General features: G+C 55.5%; 2 protein-coding genes across 2 annotated transcripts; one reads left to right on the top strand and one right to left on the bottom strand.

The window, feature by feature from the left end:
• Positions 1-867: 867 nt before the first annotated feature.
• On the top strand, positions 868-8,287 carry TENT5B (terminal nucleotidyltransferase 5B). Its single transcript, XM_043909384.1, has 2 exons — positions 868-1,299; positions 6,392-8,287. Exons 1-2 carry the CDS (start codon positions 1,036-1,038, stop codon positions 7,418-7,420), a joined length of 1,293 nt encoding a protein of 430 aa, XP_043765319.1. The 5' UTR covers positions 868-1,035; the 3' UTR covers positions 7,421-8,287.
• A 3,645-nt stretch (positions 8,288-11,932) lies between these two features.
• TRNP1 (TMF1 regulated nuclear protein 1) lies at positions 11,933-18,562 on the bottom strand. The gene is made up of 2 exons (XM_043909383.1): positions 17,548-18,562; positions 11,933-12,697 (listed from the first exon to the last, which is right to left on the bottom strand). Exon 1 carries the CDS (start codon positions 18,414-18,416, stop codon positions 17,721-17,723), a length of 696 nt encoding a protein of 231 aa, XP_043765318.1. The 5' UTR covers positions 18,417-18,562; the 3' UTR covers positions 11,933-12,697; positions 17,548-17,720.
• Positions 18,563-21,780: the final 3,218 nt, after the last annotated feature.

Below are 21,780 nucleotides of genomic sequence, written 5' to 3'. Positions count from 1 at the left end.
ACAGTCAAGCCCCTTCTCTGAGCAGGTTTCCTCATCCCTAAACCAAAACATGGGGCTTCCCAGGTGGCTCAGGTAGGCTTCCCGCCTACAAATCAGGAGACACGGGAGACATAGGTTCGATCCCTGGGTCCGGAAGATCCCCTGGCGGAGGGCATGGAAACCCACTCCATTGAATATCTTGCCTGGAGAGTCACATGGACGGAGGAGCCTGGACTACAGTCCATAGAGTAGCAAAGAGTCGGACACAACTGAAGCGACTGAGCAGGAGCATAAACCAAAACATTAACGCTAGCCAGGTAGAGGTGTGCTCGGGAGAGTACATTACAAAGTATCTACCTCGTATAGAAGTTTGTCACCTTTTCTCAACTCCGGAAGATTGCCTGAGAGCAGGAGGAGCACTGTGTTAAGTTGAACAATTGGCACAATCTCTCTGGGCTTCTGAAAATAGTGGATGACTAGGACCAGGCCCAATGATTTCTAAATTCCTTCCAGTGCAAAAAAAAAAAAAAAAAACACCTTAGTGGTCCAATTCCGCTACAAACTTCACAGGTCACTTCCTTCTCGTCTGCCTCTGGAGGGCGCAGTCCCTTTAAATCCAGGACGTGCCTTCCGCCCGAGCCAATCACCGCGAACAGAAGTTCTTTAAGGACCAAAGGAGGGAATTAAGCCGGAGCTGGAGGGCGGGCAGGGGCGTGCCATCCAGCCAATCGGAATCCTCCTGGCGACCAGTGACTCACGTGCAAAGCTTTGCTGACCAATGGCAGGCGCGTCGAGAGGCGGGGCGGTTCCCGCGGGTGACAGCAGTCCGAACCAATGGGCGTGTCGCCCGCGGCCTATAAGAGTCTGCTGGGCCCCGGGCAACAAGCTTTAGGGTCGGTTGGTCGTCGCCGTCGGAGGTGTGCCCTGGGTTTGCCTCGCCGTCGCTGCTGTCCGGTCCCTGCGTCCTCCGCGTTGTCCGGGGCCCAGCCGCTCTCCCTGCCCTCCTCCCCTTAATCGCCCCCCGGTTTCTGCCGTCGGGGCCCCGGGGCCGGGCTAATGATGCCGTCGGAGAGCGGAACGGAGGGCCGGGACCGGGCGGCTGCACAGGTGGGGACGGCTGCGGCCGCGGCGGTGGCTAAGGCCGCCCCGGCAGGCGGCGGCCCTGACTCGGAGGCCTCATCGGCCTCCCTCGGACAGCACCTGAGCGGGTTGAGCTGGCCGCAGGTGAAAAGGCTGGATGCGCTCCTGAGCGAGCCGATTCCCATTCACGGGCGCGGCAACTTCCCCACGCTGAGCGTGCAGCCCCGGGAGATCGTGCAGGTGAGAGGCACTGGGCGGTGGATAGGGGGTCTCCATCCTGAAGCTCTCGTGGCTGGGAGGTTCCCGGAGTCTGTTCGATTTGCTGGACAGCTGGGAAAACAAGGCTCGGGGAAGGACAAGGCAAAAATCGCGCAACCTTGATGGGAGTCCACATCTTACTACCCCCGCACCTCATAATCTTCTTTCCCCACTTGACTTTCCCGTCCCCAGCCCCTTGAGGAGCCCGGATGGCCCTAGGACCATTCACCTAGGTCCTGGCTGGAGGGGGCGGGAAGTGGGGAGGGACCTGGTCTGGGAGGAAGAACAGCCCGGTCTGCAAGGACAGGAGATGCCAAGCAGCCCTGGGTGGGTAGCTTTGCACGCTTGAGCCTGAAATAGTTCTTTTCATCTCCAAATCGTCATCCCCAGGTCTCATGCTCAACCCTTTACCTCTCTCTAGATTCTAGAAGCAGATTCTGTCTGTTCTCTGCTCCCACAGCCCACAGCTCAAGAGCCCCCTCCAGAAAGCTGAGAAATTCCAGCTAGGACTCCCTCTCAAACGGGGTTGTGTGGCAGGAAGAGATTACACGAGGCACCTGATGGCTGTGTGCTGGGGGAGCAACATCAGGTGTCCAGTTTAGCTGTTTCTTTCCTTTCCCAAGATTGGGAATGAGGGTTGAGTCTCTGGCCCCAAGCCCCATCTCTCTCCTGAGGAGAAGAGAATTCTGGCAACTCCTTTCCTCTTTCACAGACTCCCTCTTCCCCTTACCTGGCCCTCAACAACCCTAAAATTGTTCTTTCACCTATACAGCCCAGGCACTGTCATGCTCTGAAATACTAATATGGTAATTACTGTACCCATTTTATAGCTGGGGAAGCTGAGGTCCCAAGAGGGGTCGTGAGCGCCATAAGATTTCCTAGAGGTGAAATCTTTGGTTTTCCAAAGATCTGGGTCTTTCCAAAGACCCAGAGAATCTTTGGTCTTCCCAGGAGCTGGTTACTGCAAGTTCAAGGCTTTCCCATTTCTTCCCAAGACTTCCCAAGTTCCCAAGACTCAATTTGTAGGTCTTAGCAGTTAGAAGAAACCAGAAAATCTAGCTGCAATTCCTGCATATTCCTGGCACCAGATGGGGAAGTAGACATACAAGGCAGGTAAAGCAGACCACCCCCCATCCCTGGCTCTTCTGTCTTAGCTTCCACAGAGGGGGAAGGTTGCTTGCTGGGGGATTACCTCTCCCTCCCTCTCAAGGAATGGGAGGGGGTGGGGGCAGATTCCCTAGGGTTGAGTCATCAGTGGCGAGGCATTCCTGGGCTGCCCTGCTGTCATGGGGCAATTAGGAACCAGTTGAGGTTTTTCTCCTCCTTGACAGTCAGGTCAAATTTGGGGCCCCAAATGCTGTATCCCCAGGACTATTATCTCAGGCATGAACCTAGTGTGGCAGTTCTCCTCTGCAGGGACCATGGGGTGGCCTAAGGGGAAGTCCCTGCCCCTGTCAGCATGGTCCAAACTGCCTTTACTGGTATGTTCTCTGTGCCAAGCCCTGTTAAGGACAGCAGGGGTACAGATGTGACTGAGACCCAGCCCCCTGGCTTTCCAGCTACTCTCATCCAGGTGGGGAAGGCTGCAGGTCAATAGGAGCTGACTCTACAATGTGATAATAGTACAATGTCTCCTAGACTAGGGTCAGAAATATACAGAACAGAGAGCTGCCGGCTGTGGGGGGGAGGAGGACTTAGAGACTTGGACTTAGAGACTTGGAGACAAAGTCTGACTCTGTGGAACCCTATGTAGCCCACCAAGCTCCTCTGTCCATGGGATTCTCCAAACAAGAATACTGGAGTGGGTTGCCATGCTCTCTTCCTGGGGAATCTTCCCAACCCAGGGATCAAACCTGCGTCTCTTACATCTCCTGCATTGGCAGGTGGGTTCTTCACCAGTAGTGCCCCTGGGAAGCCCAGTGTCCCTATCTGTTCAATGGGGATGGGTTGAACTGCTCTCCGTTGCCCCTTCTGCTTCCAGAATCCAAAGGGTCCTTTACCTGGCCGGTACAAATGCCTCCACAGGGAAGAAAGTCCATCTTCTGGCAGGAATTTGTAGCTGGCAGCTTCACAAGCTATTGGGATGTGTGTGTGTATGTGTATGGTGGGGGGAGGGGGGTGGTCGGGCAGGGGGTACTGTTTGTGTGTATGTGGTGGGAGATGCTGGTTTGTTGACCTTGGGCTTCTCACCTGTGCTGAGTTGTCCCATGGTTCAAGAATTGGAAACTTTCTCCCTCTCTGCCCCCCCCACAAGCCTTGCCTACAGCAGTAATCTGGGCATTTAGAGATACGATTCCTGCTTGTACCTGGGCTAGAGGAAACTACTCTCCTGTAGGAGGCCCCCACCCCCACCCCACCCACAAACAGTTCTGGGAGAACTGACTTAAGTTCAGCCACTTATTGACTGTGTGACCCTAAACAAGTCCTCTGCCCTCTCTAGATTTAGAGGATTGAATTAGTCTCTGATCTCTCCAGCTGCAGCCAAAGGGCCTGCCTTAGGTGGCTCCAGACTCAAGTTTTGTAAGCCTGCTGGCTGAAAGCACCTATGGTCTCACTGCAGGTCTCAGCAGCAGTCTGGGAGCAGAGTGGTTTGGGGGAGGGCCTTGGCACGAGGGCAAGGAGGGTGCAGCCATTGCCCCGTCCGTGGCTGGAAAGTCTGATTCAGGAGGCTCCAAGCTGCCCTGCAGTCCTTGGGTGTGGCAGTATCTGGGACTGCCTGCCAAGTTGGCTGCAGTCACACCTGGGAACCAGACAACAGCCGCTGGCTGGCTGACACAGCCAACCCCATGGCCTGACGCAGGAGTTTTAACAAGGGTACTCCTACCTACTCACCAGGCCAGATGCCATGCCCTGGGGTGGGCATCAGCCTGGAGCAGGAGCTGGCACTGAGTAAGGCTCAGTCAGCTCTAATGGGACTTGGGGAGGGGGCTGGCCAGTGCTGCAGCTCTGCCAGGATCCTTGGGACAAGGTCTCTGGCCCGGTCCTCCCCTTGGCCTACATGGGCACAGCTGCCAGAGTGCGGGAAAATAGTCCCACAGGCTGGTCCCTTACTCCAGCCTCCCCTATCTGCCTGGTCAAGGCTTCTGCCAGCCCCACCTTCCTGCTCCCTAGCTACTCTGGCCCTGGGCTTCAGTTACTGGAGGGTTGCTCTCACTTTGAAACTCTGAAATGGAGAGCAGATTAGAGCCCTAGTTTCTGGTCTCTGCTCCTTCCAAACCCTGGATTAGTAATGCGGTAGAAAGCAGATAGGATTGGAAGTCAGCCATAAGTGAATCTGAAGGCCCCTCTGGGTGATGGCAACCCACTCCAGCATTCTTGCCTGAAAATCCCAAGGACAGAGGTGCCTGACAGGTTACAGTCTATGAGGTCACAAGAGTCAGACACGACTTAGTGACTATATCACCCCTGGGTGATCCTGTGTAGGTAATTCACTCCTCAGTTTCCCCATCTATAACCTGGAGATGTTAAAGATCTAACCCCTCATAGGTTCTGGTGAGAAGGCCCAATGCCTGGCCCCCCAGGTTCCTGATGGCCAGGATAATACCTTCCCCTAGTCAGGGGCCTCCTCCAGGAAGCTTCTTGGAGGGAGCCGCCCGCCTCAGATTGCCCCACTGCAGCTTGCCTCCTCAGCACTTAGGTGCATTCTTTGCAGTAATTCCCTGGGAGGCCAGCAGAGCAGCCGGGCCTGAAGCTGACTTGGCAGCAAGGCGGGGTTGCAGAATCGCTCAGGGTAGGAATGCTGCCTGGTCACTTTCTGTGTGTGAAGTACTCTGGGCTACTGAGAAAACAATGTCGGATCCCAGCTCCTCTCTTCTCCCCTCCCTGGTGCTAGGCCCAGGGAGACGCCTCTGCTGGAGGAACAGATTCAAGATGACACAGGTTTCCCTGTCACGTTCCTGTGTCAGCGGATGGGGTCTGCTACATTCTTTCCACTTGGCTCACTTCCCTGGTGGCTCAGACCGTAAAGCATCTGCCTACAATGTGGGAGACCCAGGTTCGATCCCTGGGTTGGGAAGATCCCCTGGAGAAGGAAATGGCAACCCACTCCAGTACCCTTGCCTGGGAAAATCCCATGGACGGAGGAGCCTGGTAGGCTACAGTCCATGGGGTTGCAAAGAGTTGGACATGACTGAGCAACTGCACTTTCCTTTCTGGCTCAGAAGGCTTCCTGAGATTTTGACCCACCCCCCTGCCCAAGAGCAGAAAGAGTCTGGGTTTTAACTTCCAGCCCTGCCATTTCTGAATGGCCTCTCCTCTGAACCTTAAGTGTTCTACTACTAGAAGCCTCAGTTTCTTCATCTGTAAAAATGAGTCTAATATTTGCTTTGCTGGGTCCTTGTAAAGATAAACGAGTGTGTCATAATCAAAAGAGCGTGCATGGACTTGAGAATTCAACTGACCTGGGTTCTGGTCTCAGCCTGACTACTCTATGACTTTGGACATGATTTTTCTGTGCCTCAGGTCCCCCACCTGTAAATTGGGATAATAATACATAAAAATTGGGATTATTATGAGGGTAAGGGAAGTAATGTATGTGAACTGCCAATTACATTCCCAACACATTTGAGCAGTTTGCATCAGGCCTGGCACAAAACTGCTTTACTTGCAGTTTTAGAGAGGTGGAATAGCGTAGTGGTTGAGACATGAACTAGAGTTTAATTCCCAGCTCTGCATTCACCGACTGTGTGACTTTGGGCAAATTACGTGGCCCCCCTGTCCTTCCAGTTCCCCATCTGTAGGGTGGGAGTTAGAGTACCTTCCAAATAGAGTTACTGTAAGAATTGTGTGAGTTTGTATCCTAATGCATAAAGTGCCTAGATCAAGACCTGGCATTTAGTAAATTCCATGCACCTATGTGTTATCATTATTGCTGTTCTGAGTCATTCCTCCAAAGGGGCCACTCTCCAGATTAGGAAATACAGGTTTAGAGAATGAAATGACTTTCCAAAGGCAAACCAGCTGGTAAGTGGTCAACAGTGATTGATGTCACTGTGGTTATTGCATGGAAACCCATAGCGGACCCCCCCAGAACCCAGGTCGCTGACAATTCTCCCTCCGGCCGGCCCCCCTGCAGGTCGTCCGCAGCAGCCTGGAGGAGCAGGGGCTGCGGGTGCACGGCGTGCGGCTGCACGGCTCGGCCGCCAGCCACGTGCTGCACCCCGAGAGCGGCCTGGGTTATAAGGACCTGGATCTGGTGTTCCGCGTGGACCTGCGAAGCGAGGCGTCCTTCCAGCTGACCAAGGAGGTGGTGCTGGCCTGCTTGCTGGACTTCCTGCCGGCCGGCGTGAGCCGGGCCAAGATCACGCCGTTGACCCTCAAGGAGGCTTACGTGCAGAAGCTGGTGAAAGTGTGCACCGACGCAGACCGCTGGAGCCTCATCTCGCTGTCCAACAAGAGCGGCAAGAACGTGGAGCTCAAGTTCGTGGACTCGGTCAGGCGCCAGTTCGAGTTCAGCGTCGACTCGTTCCAGATCCTCCTGGACTCCCTGCTGCTCTTCGGCCAGTGCTCGCCCACGCCCATGTCGGAGGCCTTCCACCCGTCGGTGACCGGCGAGAGCCTGTACGGGGACTTCGCCGAGGCCCTGGACCACCTGCGGCACCGCGTCATCGCCACGCGCAGCCCGGAAGAGATCCGCGGGGGCGGCCTCCTCAAGTACTGCCACCTGCTGGTGCGGGGCTTCCGGCCGCGGCCCAGCACCGACGTGGGCGCCCTGCAGCGCTACATGTGTTCCCGCTTCTTCATCGACTTCCCCGACCTGGCGGAGCAGCGGCGCACGCTGGAGCGCTACCTCGAGGCCCACTTCAGCGGGGCCGACGCGGCGCGCCGCTACGCCTGCCTGGTGACGCTGCACCGGGTGGTCAACGAGAGCACCGTGTGCCTCATGAACCACGAGCGCCGCCAGACGCTGGACCTCATCGCCGCGCTGGCGCTCCAGGCGCTGGCCGAGCAGGGCCCGGCGGCCGCGGCCGCCCTGGCCTGGCGCTGCCCCGCGATCCCCGACGGGGTGGTGCCCGCCACCACCATCAGTTACTACGTGACCCCCGTGCAACCTCTGCTGGCCCGGGCCCACGCCTCCTATCCCACCTGGCTGCCCTGTAACTGACTCGGACCCTGGCCGGCAAGGACTCAGCCGCCCCGGATGGAGTGGGGCCTCCAGGAGGGCGGGGAGGACCCCGCCAGAGACAGGCAGCCGGGGCTAGGGGGCCCAACACTGCTGCAGGGTCGGGCCTCAGACTGAACAGACCAGATTTCTCCCCCCGAGGGAGGGCCCCTGTGGACTGAAGGCCAAGCCGGGGTTCTGCGTAAATGGACTTGTTGGTTATTTGCACCACCCTTTTGGAGCAGCATAATTGTGGGTGCCGGGGTAATTCATCTTGAGGGTCAACTGCCTTTAGGAAGAGACAAAGAATGTTTGGGATGGTAGCCTCAAGGCCCATCATCTCAGGCTGATGTCTGTGGCCTAGAAAGGGTCTTTCTGGCTAGGGCCAGCCCTCAGTGAAACCAGCAGCCTCTAAGAGCCTGCAGCCCATGCAATGGCTAAAATATTGTTATGATATGGGAATCACTCACTTTGAGTTGGGCTGAACCACTAACTAGGAGGAGGGAAGCTGAGGCAGATGCCTAGGTTTGCAGAGGGATAAGTTTAGCGCAGCCCCCTAACACCCCTACCCCAAGCTGTCTAGGTGCGCCGTGGGCAGGAACCAAGCAGCCTGGGGTGGAACACAAGCCATGCTCCTGTCGGGGTGCTTCTCCCTTCCCCCACGCGGTGAGGAGCCCTCCTGCCTGGGAGCTTGTTTTCTAGAAGGTGCTGGGTCCAATGTAGCCACAGTCAAGTGATCCCACCCTACTGGCCTGGTTACAGGGTCCTCACAAGGAAAAAGAGAGGTATACCCCACCTCCCTTCCCATCCCTCTGGATTTGTTACTATTTTGCACTTTTAACACCTGCCAATAAAGATTGTCCACACTCAGCCTAGCACCATGCTTTCTCCTAGGAGAAGGACCTTTCATGGCTGTGGGGTCCGAGACTGCCTCTCGCACAGCCTGAGTCAGGCTTGTATTGTGGGAGGGGACTTTGGGGGATGGGGTCTGAGTCCTGGGCGGTGGTTAGGGAATGCCCCTCCTTCCCCAGCTTGGTGGTTGTGCTACAAGCCTCTGTCTACACCTGTGACTTGCCCCTGCACATCACTTCAGCAAATCTCTTGCTAAAAAGCAGATATTTCAGTATTTCCTACCTGGAGTCCTGATGACCCTGAACCTGGCCTCATACTCCAATGCTCAGGGCTGCTTGACTCCATCTCTGCTCAACCTTCCCCAACCCTCCCCAGGAAGCAGGTGAACAAGGAGGGGGAATCTGGACTAGAGACCCTCCCTCTATATGTGGCAGCTGGGGCTAGGGGGTGCTTCTGGCACCTCTAAAGCCAGAGCCCAGGTTTGGCCTCCCCACTGGGAGTTGTCGTTCAGTCGCTAAGTCATGTCCGACTCTTTGCAACCTCATTGAAACACACCAGGCTTCCCAGTCCACTGTCTCCCAGAGTTTGCACAAACTCATGTCCACTGAGTCAATGATGCCATCCCACCATCTCATCCTCTGCCGTCCCCTTCTCCTGCCCTCAATCTTTCCCATCATCAGGGTCTTTCCAATAAGTCGGGTCTTTGCATCAAGTAGCCAAAATATTGTAGATTCAGCATCAGTCCTTCTAATGAATATTCAGGGCTGATTTCCTTTAGAATTGACTGATTTGACCTCCTTGCTGTCTCCTCCCTCTCATATCCCCAAGTGCTGGTGTGGGGATGCCTTGCTCTAAGCAAGTCCCCTAGAGGGGCAAGGACTCTCCTTTCCAAACCCAGTTGGGACATGCCTGGCTGCCTGGGAGTGCCTGCCACCAGCCACAAGCTCTTAGGGAGGTGTTCCCTCAGGGCATCAGCCAGTCACAGGCCTGGACGCTGCCTACTGTTTACCCAGCCTCTTTGATCCAGGGAGTGCAATGTTCTTAACATATTGAGGCTCATTAGTGGCCTCTGAAGTGCTGGCTTTTATGGTTCCAGTCAGAGTGGAGAAAACAAGGCCGCAGAGGAGGCCCCAGGTCACCTGGTTGAGTCCAGTCATCTCACCTGCTCGGTGCGTCCCTGCTGGGCTCAGAATGAATGGCTAGAAGGATGAGTGGAAAGGCTGTCTTTGCTTGGTGACTAAAAGCAGCCTCCCACCCTACCCTGGCCCTGCCCACCCAACTAGGGTCCTAGGATAGGAGTTACTAAATTTGTCCCAGCTCCTGCTTTGGGGTGTGAGGGGGAAGCTCACAGTGTAAGCCCAGAGGCTTAACTTCTTGGGGTGGGGAGTGGGATTCACCTGCATGTGCTTGTTTCAGAGGGGAGAGAGCCAGAAATCCATAGCACATGTGTGTGTGCACTGGATTCCGCCCACGTGTGCTGGCTACCCCTCCAGGGGGTGGAGACACAACAGTAAACAAAGACCAACATCCCTACCCTTGTGAAGATCACATTCGAATGGGAAAGATAGAAAATAAACTAAATTATATAGTCTTAGAAGGTCAGCGATGCCTAAGAATATACATAGCTGGGTAAGGGATTGGAAGTGCTGAGGTGTGCAATTTTAAAAAGGGTGTGCCTCCTTGAAAGGGCAACAATCTGATTGAACAAAGACAATGGGGAGCAAACCATGCGGATGTCTGGGGAAAGAGCCTTCCGGGTGGAGGGGACTCGTCACGTGCTCCTGGCAGGCGTGTCTGGGGAAGGGCACGTGCACCTGAGGCTGCCCGGCTCACCCTGTGCAGGTCTGTGTGCTCCCCAAGAGAAGTGGGAGACGGGAGTTTCCCGCTAACAGCTACCACTTCTGGAGAGCTCTCCCCCAGACTGGGCGCCACGCTGAGGTCTCCCCAGTCACAGCATCCCAATGCACCCTGACAACAACTCCACGAGGGGAGAACAAGTATTTCCATTTTACAGACAAGAAAACTGATGCCAGACAGGTGTGTGGGCCATTGCTGTTAACCCCTGCACCATCCTGCCCCTACCCTCTGGTTTCACGGGGTTGGGCATGACAGTATGTCTCCTATACATACATGTGACATGGCACGTTTGGCATGTGACAGAAAAAAAGCTTGCATTCCTGTGACTTGGCTGTTTGACAATGATGGCAGAGTGTAGCAGTTGTGCCCGCTTGTACCTTTTCTTGATGCAACCGTAACACCAGATATGGCTTGTGGTGACAGTGTCAGAGGCCATGCCCCACAGGGGCATGACTGTGGGTGTGTTTGGGGGAGGTGTAGTGTTTCCGGGTGTGAGAAAAACACTGACTCAGTGGCTGGCATTGTTCTCTGGTGGACAATCCCTGTAGCCATCTAAGATGCCAGGACAGGAAAGAATCAAGAACTAAGAGCCAGAGAAGGGGAAGACTGAGGGAAGAAAAGACCCATGCCCCTTCCCCTCTCCAAGCAACAGTCCATTTCCCCCCAAGACGTGCAGTGGGTAGGGGAGCTCCAGAGCGGGAACTGCCTTGTTGTGAACTTTGGGGAATGAAAGATAGGCCCCCAGGCAGCTGCTGGACGTGTTGGCCCTTCCAGTCCCACTCTCTGCCCTCCTTCATGCTCTGTGCCCCTGGGAGGCTGACCTCTATGAACTGTGCATCAATGGCTCCCTTGTTCCCTGCCTCTCTGTTGGGTTCAGCCAATGAGAGTCCCCAGCAGGAGATACTGGAGGGAGGAGGAGAATGGGGTGTTTCTTTCCCTGCTCCCTTCCCATCAGGTCTCAGTGGTTGCCTACATTGCTCAGACAAAGGCCCCTGCTCCTGTCAGGATCCCTCTCCACACAGCTCACTCTCCAGGTCCCGAAGGCCTTGCCTCCCCCTCCCCTCTTTACGCCTTCAGGCCCAGGGGTTGTAAAGGCTTCTGTCTGTTGCTAGCCCCACAGATAATTGCAGTACCTTGTTAGTCTCTTAAGCCTAGCCCGCAGCTTTGGAAATAGTCTCTTAAAAAAAAAATTCTATTTATTTGGCTGATCTGGGTCTTAGTCGCAGATCCCAGGACCTTCGATCTTCATTGCAGCAGGATCTTTAGTTGTGGCATGTGAACTCTCAGATGCAGCATGTGGGGATCTAGTTCCCCCACCAGGGATAGAACCTGGGTCCCCGGCATTGGGTGCTCGGAGTCTTAGCCACAGGACCACCAGGGAAGTCCCAGGAATAGTCCCTTTTAAAATCTCTCCCGAGTTTGAGTGTGCCCCGTCTCCAATGGGACCCTGACTGTGGGGTCCATCCCCACGGTCCATGGGTCCATCCATTCACCAGCACAGTCACACGCAGTTCCCCACAGATCACCCTGCTGCCATGTCATCACACTCGCATCCCTTTGTCCCATGCGGGCATCCCATCCCTGAGCTTCCTCATCACATCCTTCATTGAGGAAGACTTCCTGGAGAGGTTCAGCTGGGAGTCAAGTCAAGGGAGAAGTCAGTCTGCAAATCTGTCAACAGGCCCAGACTGCCAAACGAAACTAAACAGAAGCTGCTCAAGGAACTGCCCACTTAAAGAGCCCTGACAGGCACGCAGAAAGGAAAGGTGGTGCGGGCACTCACAGAGTAAACCTCAAAACCACGCATGCTTGTCTCACATTCACTGAGGTTTATTCTTCCTGAATGTACACAACAGGGAACTGACTCCATATGCGATCATTTTGTGGAATTCTACAAGTTCTGGGTTAGGTGTGAGTCCATGTGGCCCCCTTCCGTCTACCATCAAGATATTTGAATCAAGTTAATTTGAATCAATTTAATCTTTCATTTAAAACTTATTATTTTTATGTGGTCAACCCCTCTTCCTGAGAAAGAGGTGTGTCCCCTGGGAGCCAGCAGCCCATTATCTTTCTGAGGGGCTGCAGGCAGGCACCCACACAGGGCAGGGATGGTGGGCGAGGGAAACTGGGGGATTGTTCAGAGCAATGTTTCCCCTCAAACAGCCCTCCTACCACTGTTCAACTGAGCAGCAACGGCATCTACCAAATTGGGGGCCCTAGCTGAGCTGAGACTTGCTTAAGAACAGTAACGATATCTTTAAAGAGAAATCCTTTTCTCGGTGGAAAGGTTTGCTGCTCTGTTAATCTGATTGCATCTCAAAGGACTTGTAACATCCCCAGTTGTACCATGTAAGCCAGAGTCAAATGCGTGAATATATAAATTCCTATTAGAGGCAACTTCCCCAGAACCCAGCCCCTTGCCACTGTCAAGTGAGGGGCTCCTTTGAGGTGAGGAGGGTGCTGCGGTTGTGCAGGGTCGATTAGAGAAGTCTTCCTGAAGGAGGTGCCCGGGCAAAGGAGCAGAATCCAGAAGTCAGATCCTGAGTTGAGGCTCTGAGGAGCTGGGAGGAGCTGGAAAGAATAATTTCAAGAGCTTTCATTACCTCTCTCTCTCACACACAGCCACCCAGCCCCACCCACACCCTTCAGCATCTACCTCCTTAAGAGAGGCCATTGTGGAGAGAAGGCACAAGGGCAATATTTTGGAAAAGGGCTCCACTGGCTCCCGCCCTGGAAGGGGTGGGGGCTCCTGGGGTGAGCTCCCTTGGGCCTCTGTCCTTGGCTGGGATCCCCACTGGTCTGAGCAGCTGGAATGGAATGTTCCTGGGATAAAACGCCTGCCCCTCCTCCACCTCTCCCCTTATGGAGTTCCTCGGGGAAGGCACTGGGGGGAGAAGGGGGACTGTTCTGGGATGCCTGATATGGCGATGCTCTGGAGAAGCAAAGGCCCACACTGCCTGGGGGCTCTGTCCTGGAAGCCTCTCCTAGGCCAGGTAGGTTGGCTCCGAGCATTTACAGACCTTCGCTGTGTGCTAGGCACTTAATGTCACCTCTCACTTAATACTTGGAAATTATTTCCTAACTCCCCATAAAACACATGCACACGCATGCACACACACACAGACACACACATAAGAAACGGACTCAGAGAAGGGAAGTCATTTGCCCAAGTTCTCCCAGCTGAGAAGCTGAGTTCCAGGCCAGGACTAAATCCCAGGTCTTTCTTGTTCTAAGTAACAGGACACTTTCTGCCCCACCATGGAGCCAGTCACCCTCCTCCTCTACCATCCCAGGCTCTTCACTCTCCAATCATGCCAGCCCAGGTACACAGGGGAGGAGGAAGCCCTCCAAGGCAAACCCAGGCCCTAAGCATCCCTGACCTGCCCTTGCTGACTCAGCCTGACTCATACCCCCAGAGCACAGACAACCGAGGTAGGGAGCCAGCCTTTGGGGGGTGTGGCCAGACCTTGGAGGGGTGGCAACTTGTGCCACCAATGTCTGATCACATCCCTCCCCAGAACCAAGGACTAGGGTTTCCTGTACCCAGACTTAAAGAGCGAGTGCTCAGAAACCCATGTGGAGCCCTCAATATCTTGATAAATGGAAAGCCACATAGCCTAATGTTGAAGGTGTCCCCGACTTAAGTGTTCTATGTCCTTGGGCCAGTCACTCACCCTCCCTGACCCTCAGTTTCCTCATCTGTGGAAATGGGAATAACTCCTACTTTGTTGGCAGAGTAGCTGGGAGGATTGAAACAGCTAATGGGTGTAAAGTGCTTAGCACAGTACCTGGCATAGATCTGGTGGTTAATATATTATTCCACAACCAAGGATTCCCTTCCCTTACCACTCCTAGCCAGGGTGCGGTCAAGATCTAATGCAGGAAGAAATAGACTGGGGATGTCCCAGCTTTCCCAAATACCTCCTCCCACGCTGGATGTAAAGGAGGGGAGGAGATAAAGGTTCTCCTCCTTCAGCTCGGAGAAGACTGGGACCCCCTGGAGGGACCTGGCTGTCAGGATAAGGGAGCTTTCTAGAGACCACCCATTGCAGGCTTGGAGCACCTTAGCTGCGAATTGTCGCTTCAGCCTAATCTCTAGGAAGCCACCTTGATCCCCAGGTGGCGGCGGCAGAGATGGAGTGTTCTGATCAATTATCAGTCTAACACATCTGGGAGGAGTACTCTGGGCTTTTACTCAGACGGTAACCGCCAACAGGTGCAACCTCTCTCTCCAAGAAAGTCTCTCCTGATGGACCTACCCTCTGAGGTCAGAGGCCCGCCCTTTCTCTAAGTGACCGCCAGTACCCGCACGTTCTTGGCAGACCCTTAAAGCTCAACGCCTGAGATGCCCGGGCAATAGGAGTAGGGGCTGGCTGGGGGCGGGGATATGGACAGAGGGAACCTGCTCCAGGCCACGCCCCCACGCCCCAGGAAGCAGCCCACACTGCCCTCTGGTGGCGCCGCCCAGGGGCGCCACACTTGCCCAGGGCCAGCCAAGAGAGCGAAAAGACTCATCCAGAAGAGGAGCAGGTTCCTCTAAATCCCTAAACTGGTCTTCCCGCCCCTCCCTTCGCTTTGCTGACATCCCAGCTTCCCTAGTGGCCATCAGCGTCCTCAGTGCACAGATCCCTCAGGATCGCCTGTCCTCAGTCCAGTCCTTAGGGCTAGATGGCTGGGCCATCTAGAAAGTGTTTAGGAAGTCATGGGGGGTGGGGTGGGGGCTACAATATATAACCAGGGGCCAGAGTTAGTTGTGGGGCTTCCCTAGTGGCTCAGCTGGTAAAGAATCTGCCTGCAATGTGGGAAACCTGGGTTCTATCCCTGGATTGGGAAGATCCCCTGGAGAAGGGAATGGCTATCCGCTCCAGTATTCTGGCCTAGAGAATTCCATGGACTGTAGAGTCCACAGAATCACGAAGAGTCAGACACGACTGAGCGACTTTCACTCACTTCATAGTTGTGAAGGCCTGAAGACAGCCCTCCTCCAACAACACCAGGGCAGGCTGCCTAGAAGAGGGTTGGGAGACACAAGCCCTTGAAAGCAGAGACCCTCTGATTCAGCGCTGCTTCTTGAGCACCTGGACTGAGCAGAGATCAATGTTTGTTAATTGAAGAGAAAATGGAACCTTCTAGAGGCATCCTGGGTGGGCCAAGCAAGGGTGGGAAGATGACTTGTATTTGTTGGCTGAGGGGTAGTAGGGCTGTGGCGCCCCCAAACAGAGCACTGAACCAAGAGCTGGGGTTTAAGTCACTGAGCACTGTGAGCCCTGGCTGAGGCCCTTAATGAGAAGCCTGAGACTTCTGGAAGTGGAGGGGGGGACAGAGCTGCCTGTGCGCCTGGGACCAATCTCCATCCCTACATATACCACTTTCTCCAGCAAGAGCCATCTCTAATTCCCTATCCACCCCACTCCCCTCTTCCAAACCAGAGCAAAGCTGATTACCAATAAATCCCAGAGAAAGGCAAAATTGTGGTGACACAGAGCACTTTAAACCATTAGCTAAAAGCTTCTGGGGACCAAGAGTCCCTCCCATGCAAACAGACCTGGCTGCAGCCCAGCACTGCAGCCTGAAGCTCCTCACCGTCACCTCCAGGGAGTCCTTGTCCTTTCTGGGCCTCTAGACCCAAAGTGACCCAAGTGGCTTTGGAAGGTCATTTCTCTCTGGGCAGACCAGAGGATGCCAGGGCCCCTCACTGCTCTCTCGGTCCCCAAGCTCTCAGTCTCTGAGACCTCCTCCTGGACTTCCCCTCCCCAGCTAAGAATGGGTTCAGGAAGGCCTGGCTGTGAGCTGAGAAACCAGGAAAAAGTTTGGTACCTGGGAAGAGGAAGAGCTAGCTGGAGAAGGGATAGGTGAGGGCCCCTGGGGCTCTGGCTTTCAGAGCAGTGTACCTGACCCCAAGGACTCTAGGATTAAACCAGAATCCCGTGACTCTTAACTGCCTCGTTCTACCCCCTTCTCCCCCAAAAGCTCTGACATGAGGAGGGACAGTTATGTTCAGAGAGGGACTGAGGAAACCAGCCCATATCAGGGATGGAGTTGTTCTAGGTCATGGGTCCCCAATCTCTGGGATCTAATGACTGATGATCTGCTGTGGAGCTGCCATAATTACAGTAGAAAGAAAGTGTACAATACATGTAATGCACTTGAATCATCCCCAAACCATCTCCCCCCACCCCCACCCAGCCCCAGTGGGTAGAAAAATTGTCTTCCCAGAAACTGATCCCTGGAACCAAAAAGGTTGGAGACCGTTGTTCTAGGTCACACGGCAGACAAGCTGACACCAGTTCTACCTAGCCCCTGCCCCTGGCCAGCAGAGAGATACACCAAGAAGGACACACACATGCCCGAGGACCTAGGTCTGTCCCTAGCTGGCAGGTGACCTTGCCACTCTGTAAAATAAGGACTTCAGATCAGCTCCCGGGCTCCGGCAGCAAAAGCAGTGCCTGTTTCTAGGTGTGACGTAAGAGAATAAGACATTCTTCCATGATTTATGGGAGAAGACAGACCTCTGCCCTGTGTTAACCTCCAGACAAACCTTCCAGGAGGTGAAGACACCCAGTTCACAGACCAACAAGTGAGACTGCAGTCAGCTCAGCTGGTGGGCAGCAAAGCAGCAGCCAGGCCATTCACAGCTGAGTGGAGCAGGGGAGCGGGGCCTGAAGGGCATGTGGAAGGGAAGTGCATCTCATTTCAGGTCTGGCCCTTTAAGGCCCCACTTTCTAGAATCTAGAAGCCGGTGACATACCTGCTCCCCTGGGGCCCCATTACAGGATGTACCTGGCTCCATCCCTGGCAGAGCCATCTTAGCGACAGGTTGGGAGCCCCTAGGAGAACCTGCAAACCTTCAGGCAGTCACCAAACAGCCCTGGTCGTCTGAGTCAGCTCTTACTGAATCTGCATGAGGGCCTGAGGAAAGACCTCTGTCCCCCAGAAGTGAAAGGGCCTAAGCATAGTATGATGGGAGCAAATCCTTCACCTCTCTGCGATTCCATCTCCCCAAATGGGAAATAGGGCCTTAGGAGACAACTCAAAGCGACATCGCTGTGCCAGCCGCCACCCCATCCTGGAGCCTCATTATTCTGCCTTGCGAAGGGCGCGCCAGAGAGTAGCGGCCTCAAGGGCAAGACTCTTCTTACAGCCCCAAGGGACCCAGGAAAGGCAACGCTGAGGAGGTGAGAGTGGGGTTGCTCCAACCGGTAAAAGTTTGCTGGCAAACCCTTCCTGGGATCTGAGCGGCCTCAACGTGTCCAACTCTATAACGGGGACTTAGTGCCACTACCTCATTCCCCAGCAGTTCTGGGAGAGGCGGCAACAGAAAGTGGACAGCTTTATTTAAGGACCCAGCGAACTCCAGAAGCTCTAGGGAAGGGAGGCCTCCCCGCCCCGCCCCTCGGATGCGCCAGCCGCTAAGACCACACCTCGGTTTCGCCTTCTTTACTGGGCCCCCGGCCCCCCGACTGTCTCTTCCTGTGGTCGGCCAATCTGTCCATCCGCGTCGGTGACGTCGTTCCACCCAGCCGGCGTCCTCAGTCCATCGGTCGGCACCCGGGCGGTGGTCTCTCGGGGTGGCCAGGGGTCCCGGCGCCGGAGGTCAGCGCTGGGGTGAGGCGGGGCCGCGGGGCGGGCTGCGGCGGAAGGGCGATTCCGGCTCCGGGCCGTGGCCCCGCCGCAGGCGCCCGGCGCCCCAGGGCACGCAGCTGCCCAGACCCAGCGCCGAGGCGAGCAGCGCGGGCGGGCGGGCGCGGCGGCCGCGGCGCGAGCCCTTCTTGAGGCGCGGCCCGTGCGCCGCCAGGTAGAGCTCGGCCTGCGCCACGCCGCCGCCCAGGCGGCCCAGGCTCTCGGCGCGGTGCGCCAGGCGCAGCTCGGCCGCCAGAAAGACGCGGTGCAGCTGCAGCACGCGGCTCTCCAGCTCCGACACCAGGCGCCGGCGGCCCTCCACCTCCAGCAGTCGCCGCCGCGCTTCGGCCAGCTCCAGCGCGCGGCCACCCGCCGCCGCCGCGGCGCCCTGGCCGCCGCCCGCGCCCCCTGCCGGCCCGGGGCCCCCGGCGCCCCCGCTAGCGCCCTGGCGCCAGCGCTGCAGCTCCAGCCCCTCAGCGGAGCCCGCCGACTCTTGGGCAGCTTCGGGCTGCGATGAGGCCTGAGCCCGGGTTGGGGTCAAGGTCGGACTTGGGGATGGGGGCTGAGGGCACGACAGGGGCTCCCGGGGCGGCGGCGGCGGCGGGGATCCTGGTTCCGCCGACCCTTCCTGGGCCCCCGGGCCGCAGGCGCTGATGCGGCAGCCCGGCATCCCCCGCCCCCCACCCCCGGCGGCCCTCAGCGGCAGGTCCGCGGGTCTGACCGGCTGTTCCCCCCACGCGGGGGAGGATGGACGCAGCAAACAAGGGTGAGATGCAGCCGCAGCCCCCACACTGGCCCTGAGCGAGCCGCGCGCGTGTCTTATAGAACAGGGGGCGGAGCGAAGGGCAGCACAGCCAATCAGAGGCGTGCATGCCCTGAACCCGCTTCTCATGCCCCGCCCCGTCAGGACACTGCCCGAACCCTTCTGGTCCGCTGGTCCTTCGACCCACCGGATCCAGTGCCCATCCACCTCCTCCACCTTTGGGGTGAAAAAGGGGCCGCATCTTTCCCGGTCTGACCCCTGAATCATGAGCTTTGGTAGCTGGGGCTTAGGAATCACGGACCCCGGGCCCCACCTGCGGGAGGGTTTTGCCTGAAGCCACACTATGTGACAGTTGAAAGCTTCAAATAGAACTCAGGAGGCTTGTTTCCTGGCACGTACCGAACGCTGTCGCTCGGCTGAATCGGCTCTACGTGGCCTCCCGGGCCGGAAACTTCACCAGGACACCCTTCAATCTCCCGGCGGCCATGGAGAGATTAACGCAGAGAGGCAACTGGCCCCTCCTGGTGGGGATCTGGCAGGACTGACTACTCACCAGGCAGGCCCTGAACTTGCAGAGCAAACCTCAGCACTTGCTGCTGAGCTTGGCGCAGCTTTCGCAAACCTTAGTGCCCGCCCGTCCTCTTCCCCCCAGAGGAGCCCCACCCTTCAGTGGGCAAAATTCTTTTCAAGCCCCTGCTCCTATCTGCTCCTCCCGGTAGGTGTCCCCACACCTTTCACAGAGAGAAGGAAACAGGACCAGAAGTGTAGTGAAGTCTTGCCTGTGGTCCATGGTTCATTCTGGACCACCGAATGGGACCAGCTCAGCCACTCATGCCCTTGGGAAGCTCAGATAACCTGGGCTCATTGTCACTGACGGGACTTTGCTTCACTGGGACTTTAGTCATACTGGCAAAATGATAGAACTGAGCTCTAGTTATTTTTTCCACAGCCGCAGTGGATCCTGCCATACCCGCTCCAAGCATTGACCAAACACCATGGCACTGCCATCCACTGGAAAGTGCCCTCAGAAATGAAAAGGCTCTGTGTTAAGTGATGGCAGGGGCTGGAGGGCCGGAAACTAGCTGAGACCGATGGAGAAGAACTGCAGCAGACACTGGGCTCACAGGAGGGGTCGGGCGGGGGCTGGGGGCGTGGGGGGGTGGGGGTGGGGGGCGGGGGGAACTTGCCAAAAGTGTGGCCAGTGTGACTACCGCCTCAGCCTGAAGAGGAGGCTGAAGGGGACGCTGCGCTGGCTTGATGTGGAGAGGGAAGAGGAGGTTGGGGGCACACCCCCTCCACACACAGCACCCCGCCCCACCCCCGCACCGTCTTGTTCTCTAAGTGCATTTAAGTGCCTTTGACTGAGTGATGGGAACTCGTGGGCGTGGGCGAGACAGCTTGGCTCCCAAGAAGCAGCTCCGCAGGGGCTGGGAAAGGAAGGAGAGGTCCATGAGGGGGCTGTCAAGCTCAGTGAACGGGAAGGGAGGAAGACTCAGAAGCAGGGCATGAGGAGAAGGGTGTTCAGTGACCAGGAGTGGTGGAGGCTTGGAGGAGGGGATTCAGTGAATGTGATGGACTCAGTGAGGGGAGAGGGGTTTAGGGGGTGCATTGGTGCTAGAGGCTCACAGAGGAAGAAGGAGAAGGGAAGTTCAGTGGAGAGGATGGGGCTTGGGGAGTCAGAGGAGCTCAATGGGATGACGGAGTGCCCTGCTGCTGGTGTCATCCCTTTGAATGGTCTCCTTTGTGTCATCAAACCTGTGTCCTTCTCTGTGCAGAAGACCCCTCCCCCATCACTGTGGGGAGATCTACAGGTGATCATCAAGCAGATCACTGCTCCCCACTTCTGGGGGATGAGTCAAGGGGGGAAAGATTAGGACTTAACCTCCACCTTCCACCATCAGCCAGATCCAGAGAATCAGTCAGATCTGAGTTTGAATCCCACACATGCTGCCCATCTGGGTGACTTTGGGCAAGTTGTTTCTCTGAATTCAGCCTACATTTACCGAATAGATGAACATTCTCATCTTTCCACAGCATCCCTAAGGGAGGGGCATCAGCAGCCTTTGTTCTTGATGGGAAACCGAAGCCCAGAGAAGTAAAGATAATTGCTCGAGGTCACACCACAGATCAGTGACCAGACAAAGATTCAAACACAGATCTGACCCATCCCAAAGGCATAGCTCAGCTCCCTGCTGTTCTCTGATATGTCCCCTGTTCCTACCCTCTATGGCATTTCCCACCAGTCATATATATATATATACGTATTTGTTTATTGTTTAGTTACTTAATAGTCTCTTCCCAGACTGGTTTTGCTTTTCATTAGATTCCTTGAAGTGAGGTAGAGTGCCTGTCTCCATAAGGTCACTCACATAGTGTTCGTTTGAATTGAAAAATAATACAAGGGTATTCAGAGCTAGTCAGGAATAGAGAGGTCCTCTTCTTCATTCATTTGCCCATGCACCCTTTATTTCACTCACTTGACAAATTTGATCATTACCTTCTCTGTGGAGCTGGCTGCTGGCGGTAAAACAGTGATCAGATGGGGCCCTGCCCTCAGAGAGCACACAGTCCAGGGAGGACACGGGTGACTGCAATTCAGTGAGGTATCTCCTGGGATAGGAGAAACACAGAGGCAGTGGGAGCACAGAGCCAACACTGAGGCCAGCTAGGTGGAGAGGGGATCAGGGAGAGTTCCCCATAGAAGATGATATTTAAACAGAGATCTGAAGGATGAATCAAAGTGCAAGATGCACAGCTGGGGAGCGGGGACAAGAACGGAGAAGGATTCAGGATGGGGACACCATGTGTATAGGACCAGAGGTGAGAGACCTTTGGCATCTGCCAGCTTCCTTAACTGCCTTGAGCTCCATGCTCCCAGGAGTGGGCAAGGGCCACAGCCAACCATCTCTTAGGGCACAGCCAGCCCAGCTAACACAACATTTGGAATTAGAAAATAAATTTTTAAAACTATAATGATTATTCTTTTTTTTCTTTGATCTTATCAAAGTTATACATTCTCATTGCAGGAAATAGAGAAAATACTAAAATATATTTTTAAAAAGGAATAGAGAAAAAAAGGCATCTGGAATTGGAGAGATCTGAATTTGAATTGAAGCTTAGTTCTTTCCAAGCTGCATAACCCTGACAGAGGTGCTTTCTCTGTGAACTTCAGGGTCTGAGGAATGGAACCGTTAATACCTATGGCACAAAGACATGCAAAGATCAAGGATTCCTCCAAGGTTTCACAGCTAGTCATGTCTGTCTGTGGTCT

The sequence above is a fragment of the Cervus elaphus genome, chromosome 8, assembly GCF_910594005.1.
Source record: "Cervus elaphus chromosome 8, mCerEla1.1, whole genome shotgun sequence".
Lineage (NCBI taxonomy): Eukaryota > Metazoa > Chordata > Mammalia > Artiodactyla > Cervidae > Cervus > Cervus elaphus.
Note: the sequence above shows the minus strand (reverse complement) of the source record. Positions and strands in the feature narration are given on the sequence as shown.